This window comes from Patagioenas fasciata, chromosome 3 (genome assembly GCF_037038585.1).
Source record: "Patagioenas fasciata isolate bPatFas1 chromosome 3, bPatFas1.hap1, whole genome shotgun sequence".
In the NCBI taxonomy this organism is placed as follows: domain Eukaryota; kingdom Metazoa; phylum Chordata; class Aves; order Columbiformes; family Columbidae; genus Patagioenas; species Patagioenas fasciata.
In genome coordinates, this window is record NC_092522.1 from 3873762 (window position 1) to 3894585 (window position 20824).

The window sequence follows — 20824 nt, forward strand, 5'->3', positions numbered from 1 at the left end:
ACTGACCCTGTGTTCTTTAACCCTATGTGTAAATCAGAAGTGAAAGCCGAGTTTAATCAGGCTGTTGCATGAGTAAGGGAGGGTGCGGTACCCCATGCACATTTAGGGAAAGATCTGGAGTCTGTCTGGGATGCACTGGGTGACGTGGGGAGGGATGGAGGATGAGTGGGTGCTGTGGCTGCCCCCAAAATAGGCTGGTGCTGGATCTTTCTCAGGAGCTGCTGAGCTTGGAATTCAGAGGTGCAGGAGCGCCCTGGGTCCGGCCTTCCCGCTCCCACCTCTCCAGGAAGCAGAGCTACAATCCCTGCCCCGTAAAAACACATCCCTTTCCTAAGTGTTCCTTACCTGTCATGGAAAAGCTTTGCAAGGTGAGTGGAGCAAGGAGGAAGATGGAGCTAGAGAAACATGGAGAAGGGGACAGCAGAAAGGGGTTGTTCGCTTGGAGCTAAAACACTGAGGGTGGGGTGTGCAGCCCGCAGGGTTTGCTGGCAGAGCTCCTGCTCGCAGAGCAGCAAGGCGGTGACGCAGAGCAAGGCTGAGGGAGAGGCAGGAAAGAAAACGGATATATTTCATAGTTTCTCTGAAATCCCAGCGCGGATAATTTGGACTGCAAGTAGGCGTCTGGGCGGTAAAATGAGCTGTGCTAACAAGCACTACATTTGATAGTCCCGTGTCTCTGGATTCGTGCGTTCGGATTGTGCAGACAACAGGTGGCAGCTATAGTGCTTACACACAAGAATTATGTGACAGATTCTGCTCCAAGGGTGGTGAGCAGGGGGTTGCGCTTCCCAATGAACAATTTACCGGAATCTGCCCTTGCCAAATGAAGGACCCAAATACAGGCACTGTCACAATCCTGACAGCAACTCTGTAGCCATAGCGGAGGCTGAATTTGGGAGGGGGTTGCCTGTGGGAGAAGTGCTGGCCACAAGATGTGTATTCAGTTCTCACACAGCTGGGAGAGCAGGGTTTAAATACCCTTGGGCAGGGCTTAAATACTGCAAGTGTTTGGACTTGGACTATAGGTGGTTCTCACACTCTGAGGAAAATCCTTGGCCTGTGTCAAGCAAGCGAGAAATGAGTAAATCCTCTGCTGAAGGAAAAACGAAGGGTTCCTCAGCCCCCATGTATAAAGCGCTGAGGAGAGGGAAGCACAGAGGGCTGGGATGCAGGCTGTATCAGCTCTTTCTTTTGCAAAGTGTAAAGCTATAGTTTGTTTAAACTGGCACAAATTGGGAGCGATTCCACTGTTGCCTACTGAGAAAAGCAGAGAACACGACAGAAAATTCAGGACTGCCCAGTCCCCGTGACCATTAGGAATTCTGCAGTGATTTCTGCAACATCTCTTGGGGATATGACAACACCTCTCTGTTTTATTTCTTTAGATATCTGAAACCAGTTTTGGTTTGTTGAGCAGCTCCACAAATCCTCCTAGCTTCATTCTTTCCCTGCTTTCCTGATCGCTGTGTGTTGCAGGGTAGAACCAAATTTGGTGGTTGCTGCACATCTGGTTCCTCCAGCACAGGATCACTCAGTGATCTCTTTGCATTCTGCATTACATACGTAAGATCATTTCTATAGGCATTTCAGCTCCTTACTCAACTTAGGAACGAGTTTAGGGCCAGATGTCACAGCGAAACAGTAATAGGGACAGAAAACAGGCCTATATCAGAGGCCTTCTTAACAAGCAAATAATTTAAAATAGTACCTAAAACATTTTTAAGTGGAGGAAGGTAGACAGGGGTGCTACATTTTTGAACAATTGTGTAATCACTACTTGGATCGTGACAGCTCAGTCTACAGGAATTCGAAACACTGATGGAGTGTTTTCTGTTCCCTGTACAAGTGTTGCACAAGTCATGTAGCTTTAAAATATGTATTTATTCAGCTCTAGTCCTGTTAAATGCTGGCCTTCTAGCAATGGCCACTTTAACAGTGGGAGTTGCATGGCTGTAACAGAAGAAAATTCGCTGTACAATATCCTCAGGATACTTCTTCTGGATGCTTAAACAGATTGTTGCAATTAAAAAGACTAGATTAAAAAAGGCCCAATGGGTAGACACTGTTTATTTAAAAACTTCCAGCTGTACAAAAGGCAAACAAAGCTGATTTAATTTTCTTAATGTTGATGGACTTGCCATACTGCATCCAGTGACTTTGGCTTCAATATTTAACAAAAACTGTAAAGAGTCCAGTCATATTACAAGATGAATTAACCATGTACAATATTTATTAGCCAGCAGTTGATTTTTTGTTTGATCTTTGGTCTTCTTAGCTGTGGGGAGAGGGAAGAGAGTTTCCTTCACCTCATTCCTGACCTCCTGTTAATTTATGGAACAGATCTTCGTCCAGTGTTTCGTTCTGGTCTTTGGAACGGGTTGACAAGAAGATGTAGCCCCCAATATACTCATGGATGATTTTGCAGTCTGCGCTCAGACACGTGAAAGCGATAAATACATTCTGATCAAACTCGATTGCAACCTAAGGAAAATATGTACGGTAAAATCAGAAACAGAAATAAGTTGCATCTGGGAGAAAAGAGCAAGTGTGAGAGCAGCTGGACCACAAATACTGTGATAAAGCAGGACCTGTCTCTCCTAACCAAGATTTCTGTGTCTGCTGGTTGTTGAGGCTGTTTGGCTGCTTGTTTGTTAATTTTCTGCTACAGCAGGTCCCTCTGGTGGTCAAAATCTTGTTGCTTGTTCAGGCAGGCAACAAAACCATGTTTTTAATTAGATATTTTCCTAATGGCATATTAAGTGAACGCTGAGAAGAGCAGGAATGGCACTCCTACCTCTTAGTACACTTGAATCAATAATGTTTAATACTGTCCATTGTTATGTGCTGCCTTTAGATCAGCTTTTGGGGGCCAGGTTTTGATTTCCAGCTGCTGTCAGTTCTAAAATCCAGCAAACCACAGTTGGTTGCTTACTGTGGATTCTGCCTTTTTTTGAAAGGGATTTAAAGCAAACCCAGTAGCTTCACCCAGCGGCACAGGAGAGTATTGGGGATCGTGTCTGATCCCTCCTGCAGATGGATGTGGCAAACTGTATAATCAGGAGCAGTTTCCACGCTGCTTGAATTTACATCAAGTCACACTAGTTCCACCCTAGAAATCTGGGATCCTGTATCCTCGGTCCGTAACAGACTGAATCACCACAATTTAGAGGATGACGCATGAGCTAGACTATACAGAGAGCTAAAATGAGATTTTTACTGTGACAAAGCAGTAAACATAAAGGGTTGGAATTTAGCTCTGAGTCTCTGTATGTCACCCCACCAAAATCAAGGGCAACTTATAAAGAATAAGCTTGGTAGGAACCTTTTAAACTGGAGATCTTTTAGTTTCTGAATTTTGACTAGAGACTCTATTAAGAAAAAATGTAGACAGATTCTTTAATAACGTGTCACAGCATGTTCAAAGTCTTTTTGCTCTGAAGTTTACAAAGATTTTTCTGAAGTTTTACCTGGCGGATTTCCCAGTTCACATTCCACTGCTTCATGTTGGAAAACCTCCACGTTGTGATGGGATCTCCCGTGGCCATATCTATTCGGATCAGCCTGTTATAGGACACCCCAAGTACATCATCCTTCTTGCTTCCTTTAAACCTGAAAAACAACAAAAAAACCCCAAACCTTTGAGCAGCTCTGGTTTGCAATGATTTATGTCTAGAGAAACACTTCACCTGCGCTCCTCTGAAAGTGCAAAAAATGTGGGAAAAGTCACAACAGCCTGGGATTGAGGAGAACTCGAACCCTTCTTTGGAACAGTATTTGGTGTAAAGCAAAAATGGAGGCTGCTGAACCACAGTATAAGATAGAAAATAATCAGGCAGGTAGATCTGGCTGAAATCTTTCCAATTCATTGTTTTCTGCTAAGAAAGACTCTTCTGCCAAAAGGCGTGAATCTGATAATATTTTTACTGGACAAATGTCAACAATAATTTTCCTTGCTTCATTTCACTGATGTTGAAATACATTCCTCTAGTTATATATTCACCTAAATCACAGAAGCGTATCAAAATATATTTGATATTTTATATATCACTATTAATTTATTGAAACAACTCTGTTAGCAATATATGTGTGTTTTTGAGTATAAATTACACTACAAAAATACAGAGCCACTTTAACATCTCAGATTTCTTCTGATTATCAGTTTGTAGAAATTTGCCACCAGATGTTTTGCTTAACGCTACAAAATGCAGGTAGGGTTATACCGCAGATGTAGCCCTGGAAGAGCTGTTAAACACAATTAAAGGAGGTGCTTCCAAGTGCAGTTTTGTCGGTGCTTTTCAGTTTTTTGGTGGTTTGTGAAGAGAAACGAAGGCAGGTCAGAACACTGTTCGAGGTTAAGCGTGCAGGGAAACTGCTGTGAATGCAACAGGACCTTTCTGGTGCTGATTGCTCTTCCGTATTAACCTAAAAAAGTGAAGATTTGCTGTTTTCTTAATGAAATGTCAAAGAAATTAGCATTTTATCATATTCCAGTGAGCGAGAGTTGGAGCAAAAAAATACACCGCAAACCTGAGAACACAGAGTCATGCATTTCTTTTTACATTTTAGTGAGTTAATGTCAAAGAGAGTTTAATCCTGTGCAAAACCTGCCAGGTGTCAATGAAGGCAGATGGAATGGAGAGTCTCACTCCAGGAATGGAGCTACCGAGTGTTACTGCTATAGGAAAAAATAGCGGTATGGAAGTGGGTGGAAGAAATAACGTTTCCAGAACAGGGTGTCAAAGAACTCCCTGCAAATTGCTGCCTGTGAACCTGCTAGAGCCGCTTGGCTTTGCTGTAAGAGCGTGATTACCTTACGATGTAGTAGGATAAGCCGAACTCGGGGAGGGACTGCCATGCCTGGATAAAGCGCAGCTTGGCCTCCACCAGCGTCATCTGGGAGACGTTTTGGTGGGCTTCCAGAATACGAGCGACCAGCTGGGAAACACAGGAGGAAAGAAAGGTTGCTGTTGACTGGAGAACAAAAATACCCTCGATTTCAGCAAATCAGATGTTGTTAGTTTTGGTGCCACGTTTAGATACTGAGTGGTCACCATTGCAAGATGATTCTATTGTATGGTTTCCAAACGCTGCTTCGATCCACCCTCAGCAACCATTGCAACCACCATCCCCAACCATCAAGCCAAGCTCAGGATACCTGCTTGGACTTGTATTTTTTGGTATAGCGTGGGGAGACGAAGCATTCTGGTTTCATATCTATGCTTTCTGGATCAGAGACAGCCTGGGGAGACATGGTCCAGTTCTTCATCTTTAGAAACGAAAGGATCTTGTGGACCTCAGGATGGTAAGAGCTGTCGGCCATTGTTTTGCCTTTGGAGGCCAAAACACAAGCAGCCATCCACCGGGCGTATTGATTCTCCTGCAAAGACAATTGTTTGAGATTTTTGGAGAAACAGGTTATGAAGATCTTCCACTGTGTGATAACCCCTCTGGTGTTACTGGACTTCATTGCGTGGATGTATAGCTACCATAATACTGTTGTTCTTCCCTTGCTGGCCTCGTTCCACCTACAGAAGTGACTTTGCAGAATAGTTACATTTTAAATTTTCAAAGGAATCTTGTACTTTGGAATAGATCGTATTGCAAGTTTTATTGCATGACTATTTTCCACCTAATGAACATTTTGACACAGTCTGGATTCATACATTTCAGTAGAAAAGAATGGATTGAAATTTATAACAAATGTAAGAACATGATCCAATTACTCTCCTCTGAATGGGGGGAGTTCTAATTAAGAAAAAAATAGAACAAAACTCAATTCCCAGCCCACTGAAAACACTGTAGCAGCAAAATATTGTCATTTCTCTTTACTTTTTTAATAGTGTGATCTTTTTTTTTCCTTCATTTCCAGCAGCTTTACTTGGAAACTGATGATAAACACAGAATTACTGTCCTTTGGTCCCATCAACCATAAAGCATTTGTCAGACCACCGCATCATTCCTAAATTTTAGTAAACATGTAGATATTAAACTCTCTGCAACATCCTTATTTTCCTATACCAATTCTAGAACAAGGCAATGGATCTTCTAGACAATCTGCCAATAAATCTCAACTACAAACTTTTCCTTGTCTTGTTACTCACATTTTCGCATCTTAAATACACTTCATTCATGCCATCAGCAACAGGAATTAGCAATTTGATTCCAAACTTCTTAGTTCCAACATTTACATCTGGTACAACTTCACAGCCTGGATCACAGAAAATCAGGAAGAAATGGATTTATTTCATTACTACATCACTAGGTACCGATTTATTCTAAAGAACAGTATTTAAAGGCCGTTTTTCTTTAAGAAATTAGAAAAAGACACAAAAGGAAAGGAAAATTCCTACCTTTTAGGTTGAGTTTCTCAATAGGTTCTCCCTGTGCGGATTCTTTGTTTTTAAAATAAGATACTGAAGTGTCTTTAAAGACGAACCAATATGGCTTGATAGTTTTGAGTGACAGCTTCCTGGGCCTGAAAGGAAAAAAGAAATCCCTGTTGTTTCTATTGAAAGGGACAGATTGCTAAGTCACTCACAAAACCACTGTGGAACTCAAGCTGCTTTGGGCTCATATATGCGGGTTTTCTTTTTTGTTTTTCTTCCTTGTCTCATCAAAGCCATCCCCTTCTAACAAAGACTAATTTTGAGTTTTTGTTCTTTTTTCACATGAACTCAGCAATACTCATGTAACCCACTAGTGTGTTCACATGAACTAGGGTTCACTTCAGTTTTTCATAGCTCCTTATCTAGATTTGCATCCATAAAACTAACTTATCATTAAACTGTACAGGAGTAGAGACATTTTTGGCTTTATCTGTATAGTATCTAACACAACATTGTATTCCTTCCTTAAACATAGAGGTTCTGTAGCACTTCCAGACAAGGGGATACTTTAAACCATCTTGTTCCACTAGGACAGGGTTATTCCAGCTCCTTGCACATGTAGATAGATGTGTGTAATCCTAATTTTAATTATTTTACTTCATTTCAATATTTTGCTAATGGAAACTGATTTTTTATCATAGAATACATTTTAAAACATCTATGTTGAAACTGAGAATGAACTGATAGATACTAATGGTCAAACATAAACATTGTGCCAGCCCCATCTCTTTACAGTAAGACATGAAAATCATAATTAATTCTACTATAATTTAACTCTACTAAAAATACACTAACAAAACCAGGGGGTTTGTTATCAATACATTTCAGGAGAGAAAACCAGAGGTATTAGGACTATTTTAGCAGAGAAATACTTCAGAACAAGCTACGAAGGTCAACGATGAAGTTAAAAAGAAGAAAGAAGAAAAAATAACCCACATTTCCACTGTGTATTTAGTACTTCCCTATAAATCTAAGATGATGGTACAAAGAGTATGCAGCGAGTTGGATTTATTATACCCATTCCTGCCTTCTCCAGAGCCTTGTTAGAAATCCTAGTTTAGAATCCATTCTAGAAAAGAGTGGGGTTTATGTTTAAATTTAAGAACTAATGTGTATTTTCAAAACTGCCAAATATTTAATTTTCCAATATAGTGACATTCTTCAAAAATAAGGGACTATAATTTTTTTAGACTAACAAACTTATTCTCCACAATATTGTCACCCACTCGAAAGCAGGATTTACTAGTGTGCTAATGTGCATACTGTGAATCAGCGTGAATAAAAGTTCACTATATAGAGTCAGCACTGTGACATGCAGAGCTTTGCATTTCATGTTAATAATTAAGCAAGTAATTATAGCAACAAAATGTTGTTGTTCCTATAGTAAATGTTCAACCCCTTACCCAGTTCCTACAGTGGTTTAGTAAGCGATTTGTCTTATATATAGGAAATTTTCACAATGAAAAATAACTGCTGAATGCTTTTAAAAGCAAAGTGCTCTGCTGCTAGGGAAAAATAATCCATTGTTACAGGCGGCTGACAGGACTTAAAAGGCTTCAGTTCCCTTTCATCTTAAGCCACCTTAGTAATTTGAACGTCAAATAAATTCCTAATTGGACATTAATAATTAACAATTCTTAACAGTTAACAACAGTTAAACATTTTCAAGTGCAGTTTTCAGTTCACCGACTACAATGTGATTTGTCAACAGAATGAATCTGATGAATATTTGTGCAGTAGGAATCGTTATCTTTCTAGAACATGAAGACTGTTGCGTGATAAATGGCATTACAGACTTGGGGTCACGGCAGACATTTAAATAGGCCATAAATCAAGATATTTCAGTGGGATCACAGAAAATCATTTTGATATTCGAAGAAAAAAGGGGTAATTTTTTTCTTTTGTTAAAAAAAAAAAAATCCTCATTGTTGCTTTTAGAAATTATCCTCAGGGAGAGCTGAAATGTTTTTTTTTCTAGCTTTTCATTGGCACAAAACAGTAAAACGGGATTGAAAACAAAACCGTAGACTTTTATATTATAGCCCAAGAGCTGGAAAGATTGGCTGAGCATCTGGCTCAGGAGCAGTTAGAGAAAGATTTAAAGAGGATGATATTAGGCTACTCAGACCTATCAGAATCTACCATTACATTACAAAGGAAAACTTAAGAGATCTCTTGTATGGTTAAGCTTTTTGTTTTGTATGTTTTATTATTAGTTTTAACGACTCACCTAACTAGCCTGAGATTATCAGCAAGTTTCGGGATGTCTGTGATGTCCTCCTATCAGGAATAATTAGGAATAATTTTAGTACAATGCACTTTATAATCGTCTGGTAGCTGTTAAAAGATCAGGAACCAGGCAGGCTCAAAGTCAACGCACTTGAGACAGCGAAAGCAATTCTGGGATCCAAAAGGACGTACCAAAATGTTATTTGTGTTGCCACCTTCCAGTGTCACTTCCAGGTTAGAAAGTGCAGCTTCTACTTCATCTACTTCTGATTCACAGGTGAAATCTTGTGCCTCTGACGATAATGACAACTTGCTTACTTGATACTAAAGGAAAACATCAAATAGTCAATATATCAATTAGAGAATATCAATATGAGAATACACCATTTGGTCTTCTGGGATTTGGGCAACTGCATGAAGCTCTACAGTACAATTTTATTTTCCACAAGGAAACAGGTGTGTCCACTCCGATTTCCAGTGCAATTACTGATTACAGTTTCCTGTTTTAATTGCCGCTGTTCGTATTCCTTCACTGTACAACTGTCTCTGTTCTGCAAGGTTATGAGGAAACCATTTATTATTGGTAAACATTTGTGCCTTATTACCTACAGTCAGGGACTAAGCCACGCTGGGTCATGTTAAATTTCTATGTACACCGTAGCGTCTCTCTCTTCACATTGTGCTGTAGCTTTTTTTTGGTCTGTTGTGAATGTATTTGTTTAGGTATTAGGGAAATTTTCAGGAATAATATGTGAAAAGGTGGTAGTTGGTACGGTAAGCAATGCGTCGTAGTAATCCCCTTCAGAACAGACTAATATCAACGTTACACCCTGGGTACGGTTTGCTTTAGATAATGTTAGTCAGCGCTTCCATAATTGCATGTGTCAGTTTGAATAATGATGTGCTGCTACTGAATTTAGTTGGTTTAATTGATGGTTGTTGCTTGCTCAAACAGCAGACCCCCAGTCCAAGCAGAGCTGTTGGCCCAGGCTCTATTTTAGTCTTGTCCTAGCCTGTGCCCGCCTCTGGAGGAAACAGGTTTTGCAGCCTGGATCAAGTACATGCCTGTAGCGCGGCGAAGATCAGCATTTCTTCCTCCGTGCAGTCAATTTCTTCTAACAGGATGGCCCAGCGGGCTTGTTCGTATATTTGGTTTATTCGCACTGCATCATACTGAAGCAAAAAAGAACAACGGGGGTGGTCATTAGTGACCAGCAAGATACAGATGAACGATTGACTGCAGCTGATCTGACATTGTGCTGAAGCCATTTGTTCCCATCCTCCCCCCAGCTCTACATTCCCATCCTTCTCTTGTGCTATTATAGCTCATGCGGTTGTGCATAGGGTGACGGTGGCTTGCTGACCCAACACAAAATGAGCCAGGGGTGAAGCAGAATGGCTGAAGCAGAAGGGGAGGTAAAGACATCCCCTTTGTGGTAGGAGGCCTTGGGCTGGCTCAACGGAAACATGAAACCACACCACGAGAGTGAAAATAACGTGACACGGCTGATAGGAACGTGACATTCAAGAGTTTGCTGCTGCTAAAACACAAACTCTTTATTCCTCACTTCCCCTCTTCTGCTCTTGGCTTTTTCGGTTCTGGCTCTGTATGTCAGACCCTGCTGTGAACTGCTTTAATTCACCATCCATTTTTCGGATGGTGATTGTTTCTTATTATCTACTTGGTTAATTATCTGAAGTGACTCAAAGAAATATTCAAGCCCTAGAGCTGATGAAAAGCAGGTGATGGGAGGGTAAACCATGGGGAGTAACCTCTCCCAGTAGTTGTGAGCTGTTAGTAGCCTGAAGCTGTTTTGGGTTATTTCATCCTATGGCTCCATGACTGGCTGGGCCAAAAATGGGAAATGTTTGGGCTGTTGATGTTGAGACATGTGCTTGAGTTTTAGTGGGGATGGCATTTAACCCCAAAACACGCCACCTGAACTAGAAAGTGGCCTTCTGTTTATGTGAGGTGTCTGAAATGAGAGAGTTCTACAGAATTTCCCGAAAATAACAATGTGAAGGCCAAATCCTCTAAAATTCACATTTGAATGCTTATTTATTTACAGTGATCAATGATCGTGCTTTAATTTCACTAAGTGTATCACCCAAGCTGTAAAAACATGGGCTTAACACAACCACCATGACTGACTTTTAGTGGAAATAAAGGCAAACAAGACGCAACTTTAGCTTTCAAAATCACTTGAATGTTTTTCTAAGGCTTGACATAGATGTAATTTCTCAATCCATTCTAAAAAATAGGGCTTATACCTTTACATGATTCAGGATACTATTGGTTTAGTTTTCCCCTTAATTTATCTTGTTAAAAGAGAGGCAGGAAGCAAACCAGCCCCTCTGGAAATCTGGATACTGTTTCTGGTGCTCTTCAGATCTCATCTTTATCCTTAAGATCTTATCTCAGGTGAGGAACAGTGATTCAGTGTCCAGAGGGGAAAAGTGCAGCCGTAGCTGAGGGGAAGAAGTTGAATTTGATCTCTGAACAAATCCTAGCTAAAATTTGGTATCCTTGTGCTATAGCTCCTTGACATGAAAGCAGGCAAACAATGAATAGCAAGAAAAGCAAAGCTCTTACTTTTGGATTCAAATCAAAGAAAGTGTAATATTTAAAGCGTAAAAGAAGTTGATCGTCCTCCAGAATGCCTTGTTCCATAAGTGATCGAGATGAATCTAGCCAGCTGCGGAAGAAAACAACCCACAGATTCATTTGAACAGGAAAAACGATTACACCTGCAGAGCTCCAATGTACTTGTGAAACAAAAAGGGGGAACACACAGCTCTAATTCCTGCAAGTTTGGGGAAAATTCACATCACCTGAGAAGGTGGAACGTTTGTATGGATTTCCGGCTGTCATTGTATAAACGTGATACCCAAAATCTTCCTATTTTTACTCTGGCACTATTTAAAACATCGGGGTGGATGCCAGAAACTGAGCAGTAAGTTGTGGGGTAACCTATGCCAATAAGATTATTTCTTCTTGATCTCTCGAAATGGGAGGTTCATTTAAGGCAGGGCAAAAGTGTACCTGTATATTTACAACTCCCACTTTCCACTGCAGTGTTTGCTGTTGTGTAATTCTAGCTACTTCTGTTCTCCAGTGAAATCTAAGGAAAATAACAAAAAAGCTCCACAGATCCAAAAATGCCAATCCATATTTCAATGCTAGAGACGATCCTCTCCAACTCTTGCACCACTAAACCCCTCAGTGCTCTGTGTTCTGTTCAACAACCAACGTTTGCATGTGCATCATCCAGCAAGTCACCTATTTATTATCGTCCATTTAAAGCCTTTAGGGTTCGCTATCTGAAGATCTCGAAGAGAAGCATCTTACCCTGCATTGAGTTTGGCTTTGTCAGCCAGAGAGCGAGGCTGGTACATCTCTGCGAGCGCCTCTGGAGAGCAGCCAGGGTGACTGGAGGCGAGGACGCTGCAGTTCTGCTCCGTCAAGGGACTGTCGCTGAACCACGTGATGGTAGAAGAAGCTGGCGTCCCACTGATGGGATCATAAACGGGCGTCATGGTTTTACTATATAAACCTGGACTTCCTGCAGGTTAAGAGTGATTTATTATTCCAAGGAAAACCAGCTCCAGATTTAGGTAGTCAACTGCTTTCCATCGTAAAAGACGGACCCTTTTTTCCCCAAGGCAGTATCTCGCTTGTGTTGGAGATAGGAAACACGCACTTTATTTCTCGCTCTCCTTGCAGGTTGCCAAAATTGCTGAATGTTTTAAGAGTGGTCTCACGTTTTCAAAGAGCAGCAGCGCAGGTGCCACAAGTGATCACCTGTTTTCTTGTAAGGCCTTTCTCATATCAATGGAAAGGAAAACATTTAACAGTACAACAGAAAAATATTGATATATTGGGGGTTTCAGTAACTTCCCAAAGCCACTAATTTCAAGCCAAACTGTGTCTCTCTGACTACCATCCTACATTAAACTGGTCTCCCTGGTTTTAATTGTGTAACAAAGAATTTCTTCTTCTTTTTGACTTTTGGTCAGAAGAATAAAATCATATTGACTTTTCATTACCTGATAATCCAGAACTCACTGGAGAGTCGCACAGGTTTAAAATATCTTCTGTAACTGGTTCTTTGCTATTCTTGTCTTTTTTCTTTTTCTTTTTGAGTGTGTCTTCTGATTGCTTCAACAAAGAGAGTTCTTCCGACCGTCTAATATCTACAATGGCAATTTGGGAAGTGAAGCAAGACGAAACATTTGAAGCTTAGCAGATTACATCCCAAAAAACCCCATGGTTGGTAACAGCATTTGGGGAAGCTCCATGTTGCAATCTGATTCTTATTTTTAGCAGGTTGAAAGCAGTGACCGTGGAAAATCCAGTAATTCAGTAACAAGGCCAGAGATTTTGGGTTGTGAGAATGAATTTTGACAGGATTTAAGCCTGCTTTTGTAGCAAGTGTAACTGTTATGTTCTGCAGTCACCTTTGAGCATAATAACCTCAGTGAAATGTCTGACTTATGAAGAGAAATGAAACCGCTACGTTTAAAGTTCATGCCTTTTATTATTCACTATATTTCACGTTCAAGATTCTGTCTTGGCTATACACTATTCCTTAATATACTCCCAATTGTACTGTCAGTTGCAAACCTGGCACTTTGTTTCTGAAAAACACATTTTTGGACAGTATTTACTCATGAGAAAAAGTTACAGGGTTCCTGTACCGACTCAGCCTGGAAGAAAAATGTGGGTAGAAATATTTGATTCACCCCAATGTCAGTTGAACTATTTTGGCATCACTTTCTCAGAGCTGTTAGGTATAATAAAGACATATTATACCTGTGACAATCCATTGCTAGAAGGTAAAATTGAAAGCTGCATTGTAGTCAACACGAGGCGCTAAATTCCAACTGAAGATGAAGATGTTAATGGGTTAAGCTTTGAAGATCTAAATTAAAAGGAGGTTTTTAATCCCCATTTTACCCTAAAACTAAGGGATTCCGAAGACTGTTTGCAGACTTATTGCTATTGATTGTGGGCACACAGGTCTGGCAAGCTCCAAAAACTCATCTCTGCTTGGAGGTGTCTCTGTTACTGGAAGGAGTAGAGACGTGGGGACTCATGCAGTAGTTAAGTATGTCCTGACCTGAAGAGGTTTGGGAGAATAAAAGTTTTGAACATTTAAAACATGCTCCTTCTGAAGTGAACACATGTAACCAATAGGCTGAGTTGAATATCATGAATGGTACAGAAAATAAGTGATAGATCAGTTGACACCAGTAAAATTGCCTGTGGTGAAGGCTGGTGTAGGAGATGGATAAGCTCAAGCTCTTAGTCAATGGCTTAGAATAAGCAGGACTGAGTCCCGCTCAAGGAGGACAAGGATCCCTACAAAACCATCAACAGGACTTGGATTATCCAGTACTCCTGCACCTCATGGGACACATTTCTGACACTGTCTGCATCAGTTATCACAAACTGATATGCACTGCATACTAAAAACCAAAAGATCTGTCTTTTGATCTTGGGTCAACTCAAATTCCTCCTTGAGCAAAACCGTTTCATGAGTAAGGACTTCACATCAAAACAACCACCTGATAAAATGCTCCAGCTTAGCTGCCAGAGGGGATTTAGTTTTACTCACTGAGAATTTTGCAGATGTCGCTGACAGCTCTGAATACCATAGAAGAGAAGCTGACTTTCAGTCTCACAGTCTTCATGTTTGGCAAGCGGAGCCGCAGCATTTTGTGCTGAGTAGTGAAGAACAGCTTAGCATCTGCCTGCACCCCGCATTTATCCAGCGTCCAGTGTGTTTTAAGAAGCCAGCATTTTTTTTGCTCCCACCAAAGAGCATAGTCTGACCAGTCTTGTGGTATTTCTAGGAAAATACAAAATGGTTATTAGTAAACTATAGAGCTAATATGTAAAAAGAATAGTTTGGAAACAGCGCTCTGCAAACAGGAGAATTTATACCCTACAAAATCTTCGTACTGGTACAAAGAAGTAAGGCAGTGCCATGTCAAAACGCACAGGAGCCTCTTTTTGTAAAGGGAAAGCTGCACATATTATGTTAATAACACTACATAAATTAAACAGGTCTTTACTCACTGATTTGTTCTACTAATTTCAGCATCACTCCTCCAATATGAAGGTCCCCTGTGACCCGTAGTAAAAATTCCTTTTGTACCTCTTCATGCTGATGATCAACTGTCACCAAGAGCTCCCAGGAGTGAGACCCATATTCATTTGAGGAAATCATTTTGGAAAGGTCTATGTAAAGTAAGCTCTGCAAAAAAACAAAACAAACAAGCAAAAGGGATATTTTTTTCCACCACTCTCCGAAACAAACGTGTCTCTCTCTGCAGTCTCTAAATACCTCCAAGCTGCCAAGACTTCACAGCGGCCTTGGCTGGAACTTCAGATGCCTTATCTTGTTACCTCTGAACTAGACTCTGCTCTTGTGATTATTCTGGCAAGATAGATGTGTGGGATATTTTCTTTTATTCTGATTCCCCCGTCCTGACTCAAATGTCTCCAGCTGGGTACAGAGAGACCAGTTTGACCTGTGTTTCCCCACTACCCAATGCTAATATGACACCGTAAAGCCTGCAGTTGTGTGTGGGGGGATCTCTTTTGGCAATCTGCACGTAAATGCAGTTTCTGCCGATTCTCTGCTTGCAGAGATGTAGGCGAATCCTCTGAGATCCCAGCAGGCTTCTGCCAGGACAGGTAAACAGTAACAGTCGTGCCAAGCCAAACCAGAGAAAGATGCGCGATGTGGAAGCTTTGGTTATCATCAGCAGGGTTTTGCTAATTATTGAAGAAAGAGCTTGTAGGTGTAAGGTGACTGATGCAGCAGGAAGGATTTGTGATATGTAACCAGTGAGAGAAGATACCAGATTAGTCCTCAGTGTCCTGTCTAACTAAGAAACAAGCCCTTGCAGCTGAAGCTTAGGTAGTATAGTGGATTATTTCCATTTATTGCAGACTTTCAGCAATCCTGAGAACACAAGTTATGGAGACTCTGTCAAAGGTGCCATACACAGACAGCTTCAAACACAAAAAATAACCAGGAGTTGTTTATGAAAAAGGTTAGAGTGGATATAACAATGGTTAATAGACTTTTGTAGATATTTTAAAAAACAAGTACTTAGTAGTTTAAAACTTTAGCCTAAAAGTTGGGTCAGAATCAGAAAAATTAAGGACAGTTGTCACAGGTGAGGAGTGAGAGAAGGAATGACTTTCTCCAGGACTGACTGCAGGACAAGCTCAGACTAGCTTAGGTTACACTCATGTAAAATTAATCTAAAGATTAAATATAGCATGCCTAGAAGCAGGGTGAAAATTTAAGTTCACCTATTTACCCAATGTATAATAACAAAGCTTTATGGTAGGGATTAGATAATAAAAGAGGTTTTTAGTGACCAAAGATACTACACCAGGGCAGAGCCCAGTTCGGTGTTCACCAGGAGGTTCCCTTCCAGACCTCCTGGTATTCTTCATGTTTCTTAACCTCTTATGGCTTAAGAATTTCAACAGGAAGACTTTAGATATTTTGGTAAATGACACATCATGCAGTCTTTGTATGATGGAGTACAACATGAACCAAGTTTACAACATTAGCATTCTGAGAACAGGTCTTAAGGTAAGTTCAGCGAAACAGATGACTTTGATTTCTTAAACTCCTTTGGGCCTAGGCCATGCCTGGTGTCACACCTACTGATAGAAAATTTGATATCAAAGGGATAATAGAAATGTGATGGTAACGACAAATTCTACTAATACAGAAAAGTGATTCCAAAAGTGTATCTGTTAAAGATTAGATTGATGTCCTTCTATATGAATGACAATATAAACAAAACAATCTGTCCAGCACAAACCCATCTTTTTAGGGGAAAATCACCTTGCCAAGGAGTTGTAGTGAAACTCCTTGGCAAGGTGATTTTGCCCTAAAATTCTAAAATCACAATGACTTATAGACAGCCCTAACACAGAAGAATGCAACTTCAGAATCAGACTCCAAGAGGCTCATTTACACCGAGGAACAAATACTATTGTTAATTAGGTTCCTGGATGTGCCAGCCTACACCTTTTCACCAGAAAGTTACTAAACCAGCAAAGGTTGATACCTATCCAAGAAGTTTGTTTTTCCTTGGTAAATGAAGACATTGTGTTGGACACTGGAAAACACCCCCTCTCTCCTGCCTTTAGGCTAGAACTGGGATTTTCAATTGGCATTGCTGGGTGCCAGATGGATATACTGGCTCAGGTATGTGTTGGACTGGGGGATACACGAGGAGGGGGGGTCCAGTGTCCAGACACAGCTCCTGAGATGCCGATCTGGATTTTTTTAAATTTGGTTTAGCTTCCCAGTCTAATTCTGCATACAAATGCTTGTGCTGACACGGGTGAAAATGAGCAGCCCAAGGGGTGGGTGAAACTCTTCCTTTCATGGAAAAGCACAGCCTCAGCGCAGCTAATCCTGGCACTCCTCATTATCCCCTCAAGGTGCTTCTTTCCCTGCTCCCTCATCAAACCAGAAGGGTTTAGTTTGATGATAATAAAATACAAACACCAGTAAATCCATCAGAGTACGCAGCACAAAGCCTGGTCTGGAAGAAAGAGGCAAACTGAGCAACAAGGATGACTAAGTGCTGTGTAATAACACCCAAAGCAAGCCAGGCTGTGCGTGCTCCACGTCTTAAAGCCTCTGGGGTACGACTGGATGTGCTGGGGGAACGCACCCCAGTTCCAACCCACTGGGGTGCAGCTGTAGGAGAGCAAAATGGCCAGAAACATCTCTTGAGGCCATTGCTCACTCCAGTCAGTGCTTCTGCACAAGCGTTTTAGCCAACGCTGCCGTATAAAAGCAGCAATGACTCTACAAATCGAGCACACTGCAGCTCCCAACTTCAAACTTTGTGTGCAAACCCAGGAGGGTGTTAGTTGTAGTAGAGCAGAAAAAGATCGACTTCAAGGTAAAGGGGGGAGGAGAAAACAGAGTATGATGTTTCCTTGTGTATTTCTAAGGCGGGTAGTGCCCTGGCGTCTTTGAGAAGGTGGCTGCTGGAGGCGGGGGGGCGTTCATGGGCACCGCTCCGTGCTCCCCCCAGCGCAGCTCTTGAGGAAGTGCCGCAGTGACCCCGGGAGGAGGTGCCCGGATCGGATCAGACCGCAGCGCTCGAAAATTAAAACTAAATAAAATAAAATAACGTGGTTGTACCGCACCCTTCACCGGCCCCTCCGCGGGGAGCAGCGCCGGGGGAACACGGGCTCCCGCACCGCCCCGGGTTCCGAACGGCCCTTCCCCGCCCGCCGTCCCGCACTCACTGCCGGTCTCCGCTGCCCGCGCCGTCCCTCGGTGCCGCTGCCTTCTCCTGCACCTGGCGTCTGCTGGACGCGGTGGGGAGGAGCGGCACCTCGGGGAGGCGGCCCTTCTTTTCCCTTCCTTCCCTTCCCCTCCCTCTACCCGGCCTTTGCGCAGCCTCTGCCATGTGGCTCCCCAGGGCTGCTGTGCAGCAGGTGGGACAAAGCCGGGTAGTGCTGACTCGCTGTTAAGCCATTGCGGGGCTGGGGCAGCCGGTGAAAAGCTTCTGGTGAAGGCTGCCGAGAGAAGTTGATAGCTGCCCTCAGGAACAAAGAGTGGCAAAGGCATATCTGAAATACTCCCATATCTCCCTTTCAGGAAGTGAGAACTGGTGCGAAGTTCCCAGAAATAAAACTAGCTAAATATTAACTTTAGGGAAATGTTTGTGAGTCTACTTTAAGACTGATAAGTGTTAAATGCAGCTAGATAGCTGTAAGTCACTCTGTAGTGACCATGGCTAAAAGATTTCCTCCTGTCCTGAAGGCTTTCCTGTCTGGCATTGGATTTTGGGTGTGAAACTGACAGAAGTGACAGTGAAAAGCCTCCTAGAGCCCAGCTCAGACATGCTGGGGCAAGGAGCTTGTTGGGGGACCCCTCTTCATGTATGTTTCACTGCAACACCAAAACTCCAAGGCCATTGAGCCACATCAGGTGTACAAGGGCTTGTTGCATTTAGGCTACAGTTGTTGAGAGTTTGGGGGCTGGTGGGAGAAATCAGTTCGGTTCTGAGGGTGCAAGGGCAAAAAAAAAGGTGTATTTGTGATGTAGGGTGTGTTACAATGGGCAAAACAAAAGGGTGAGTTGACTGAAACTGAGCAAGTGCTTCTGCAACAGGTGGATTCCTACAGAAAGCCTTTCTTGAATTAAACTTTCAACTTGGCTTGGTGGTATAGTGACTAGATAAAACACAGCGAGGAAAAAAGAACAATAAAACAGGAAAGGAAAAACTTGAGAAATGAGGGAAAAAGTTCTTTCAGATTAAACTCATATCCTGGAAAAAGAGCCTCTAGAGGCTGTAGAGCTATAAAGGACGCATCTTTAACATTCCATGGGCTGTTACTTTCAGTAGCATAAAGCAGATGTGAAACTGCTGAACTGCATATAAATTCACAGGATATATGGCCCCTTATTGCTGTCCTGGACTCAGTCACTGAGCTGCTCTGGTCATACTCTTCAGATTGTGCTTACATCAAGGAGGCATCAGGCATCCTTTGAAGCAGGAACTTGAGAGCTCATTCCTTTCAGGGCTCTCAGTCACCCCAGTGCAGGGATCGGCCTTTAGTTGCCCCAACCAGACTCACCTGGGACCAGTTCCAGATGCTCTAGTTAAGCTCAGGATGATGTTTTGTGTGTCCTGGTTGATGGGAGCACAAAAGGGCTCACCCTTTGGTTCTCATTCATCCTTCTATGTGGAGCAGCTCTGCTTTTGCTGATTCTTGGCAGCACCTTAACTCAGCAGCTTTTAGATCTTCATAGGACACTTTGGTAAGCTATCTGTTATTTTTGTTTTTAAATACAGGTACATATGCAGATGAGCAAATAAATTTTATGGAGAAGGCCACGGGGTAATGTGAGATTCAGGTCTGAGTTACTTTCAATAGTTGGAAAAGCAATTAGAAAATCTTTAAAAAGTTTCTTCTTGAGCCAAAATATTCCAGTGTGCTCCTCCTGGCTATGTGAGCTTGTTTTGTACATGGCTGGGATGCAAAACTAAGAAGCTTTTCCTGGTTTTCTATTCAGCTTGAGCAGTGATGTGATGCATGTGTCCAGGGAAGCTTGTAAACAGCCAAGCCTGCTGCTGCTCTGCTCAGAAACAAATCCTTGTGTTTTGTTATTTAAAGAAATAAAGGATCCTCCTGTAGGCAGAACTGTAGGCCCTTGATTAAATTGGGCAAAAAAGATGCTGTGGAGATAACAGATAAAAGCAAAGGTGGTTACCAGGCCAGAAGTACTAATAAACATTGACTTTCATCTGCAGGTTGGTCCAAGTCACAGAGTCACAGGCTTTGTGCTTGGAGTTAGTCAGCTAAGACTCAACATTATCTGTTTCATTTTATTCCTACTCATATAGGGTCTACTAAATGCCTACAGCTAAGTGTCTCTTAATAGACAAATGTATGTTTTGCAACCATGGGAATGTAGCGTAATAAATATTCAAATTTTTGTAAAAGGTGTATTTCTTCTTGCCGTATACTTTTTATAGCTCCTCAGTATGTTTTTTAGGCCGCTGCTTCAAGCTATCAGCAAGTGGGCGTGTAGGACTGACTGTATTGTTTCCTGTGTTTATGCTCCTATCGACAAACACAAGGTGTGGAATACGTGTCTTTTCTTTGGGGCTTCTGCATATTAACCGCGATCTTACCTTAACCACTGGAAAAAAATTTGCTTGGTATTAAACTTACAGGTGCTCTTTTAAGTATCTGGCACCTCTGAATTTACTAAAGCCTTGAAGGTAAGAAGCTCTTGTTGCTGTGCCGAGTATCTTTGCTCAGATTCCAGGTGACTGAAAAAGCCGAGAAGAGAATGTCACTGTCATGTCCCCCTGGTCTTTGGAGACCTGTGCTTCACATAACAATATAAAAGCTGCAGAGATGTGAAAGTGTGGTGCGCTCTCTCCCCATAGAGTATTTGTGTTGTTTTCTGATTTAATTTCTGATATGTGCCTTTAAGACACGCTAGGCAGGCAGATGAATTTTGTTGTGCTAAATAAAAATATTTTTAATGTGCTCTAGGTGAAGAATTAATATATGTATCTTATCTATCCCTCACTGTTACTGACCAAAACCATAAATCCATGCAAACCCTGGAATCAGTGCCAGCAATAGTGACCAAACTGTTGGGAAAAGCTGATCTTTACCACAGTGGATC

At 41.8% G+C, this 20824-nt stretch overlaps 1 protein-coding gene across 2 annotated transcripts; it reads right to left on the bottom strand.

The window, feature by feature from the left end:
- Positions 1 to 2037: 2037 nt before the first annotated feature.
- Positions 2038 to 17988, bottom strand: FERMT1 (FERM domain containing kindlin 1). 2 transcript variants are annotated; one of them, XM_065834315.2, is made up of 15 exons: positions 17920 to 17988; positions 14698 to 14875; positions 14234 to 14467; positions 12663 to 12809; positions 11965 to 12178; positions 11209 to 11311; positions 9681 to 9788; positions 8808 to 8939; positions 8617 to 8666; positions 6351 to 6475; positions 6102 to 6208; positions 5156 to 5377; positions 4811 to 4935; positions 3468 to 3609; positions 2038 to 2481 (listed from the first exon to the last, which is right to left on the bottom strand). In XM_065834315.2, the coding sequence occupies exons 2-15, from the start codon at positions 14846 to 14848 to the stop codon at positions 2308 to 2310; spliced, it is 2034 nt and encodes a 677-aa protein (XP_065690387.1). In that variant the 5' UTR covers positions 14849 to 14875; positions 17920 to 17988; the 3' UTR covers positions 2038 to 2307. The 2 variants fall into 2 exon arrangements, with proteins under 2 accessions (XP_065690387.1, XP_065690388.1); XM_065834316.2 differs by lacking the exon at positions 17920 to 17988 and having other exon boundaries at positions 14777 to 14875.
- Positions 17989 to 20824: the final 2836 nt, after the last annotated feature.

Excerpts from the sequence above, each read along its gene's own strand:
- FERMT1 (XM_065834315.2), bottom strand. The coding sequence starts at position 14,848 with ATGATTTCCTCAAATGAATATGGGTCTCACTCCTGGGAGCTCTTGGTG. Across the intron at positions 6,476-8,616 it reads GATAATCTCAGGCTAGTTAG|GCCCAGGAAGCTGTCACTCA; the intron begins GTGAGTCGTTAA and ends TTTTCCTTTCAG. Across the intron at positions 4,936-5,155 it reads AAAAATACAAGTCCAAGCAG|CTGGTCGCTCGTATTCTGGA; the intron begins GTATCCTGAGCT and ends TGTGTTTCCCAG.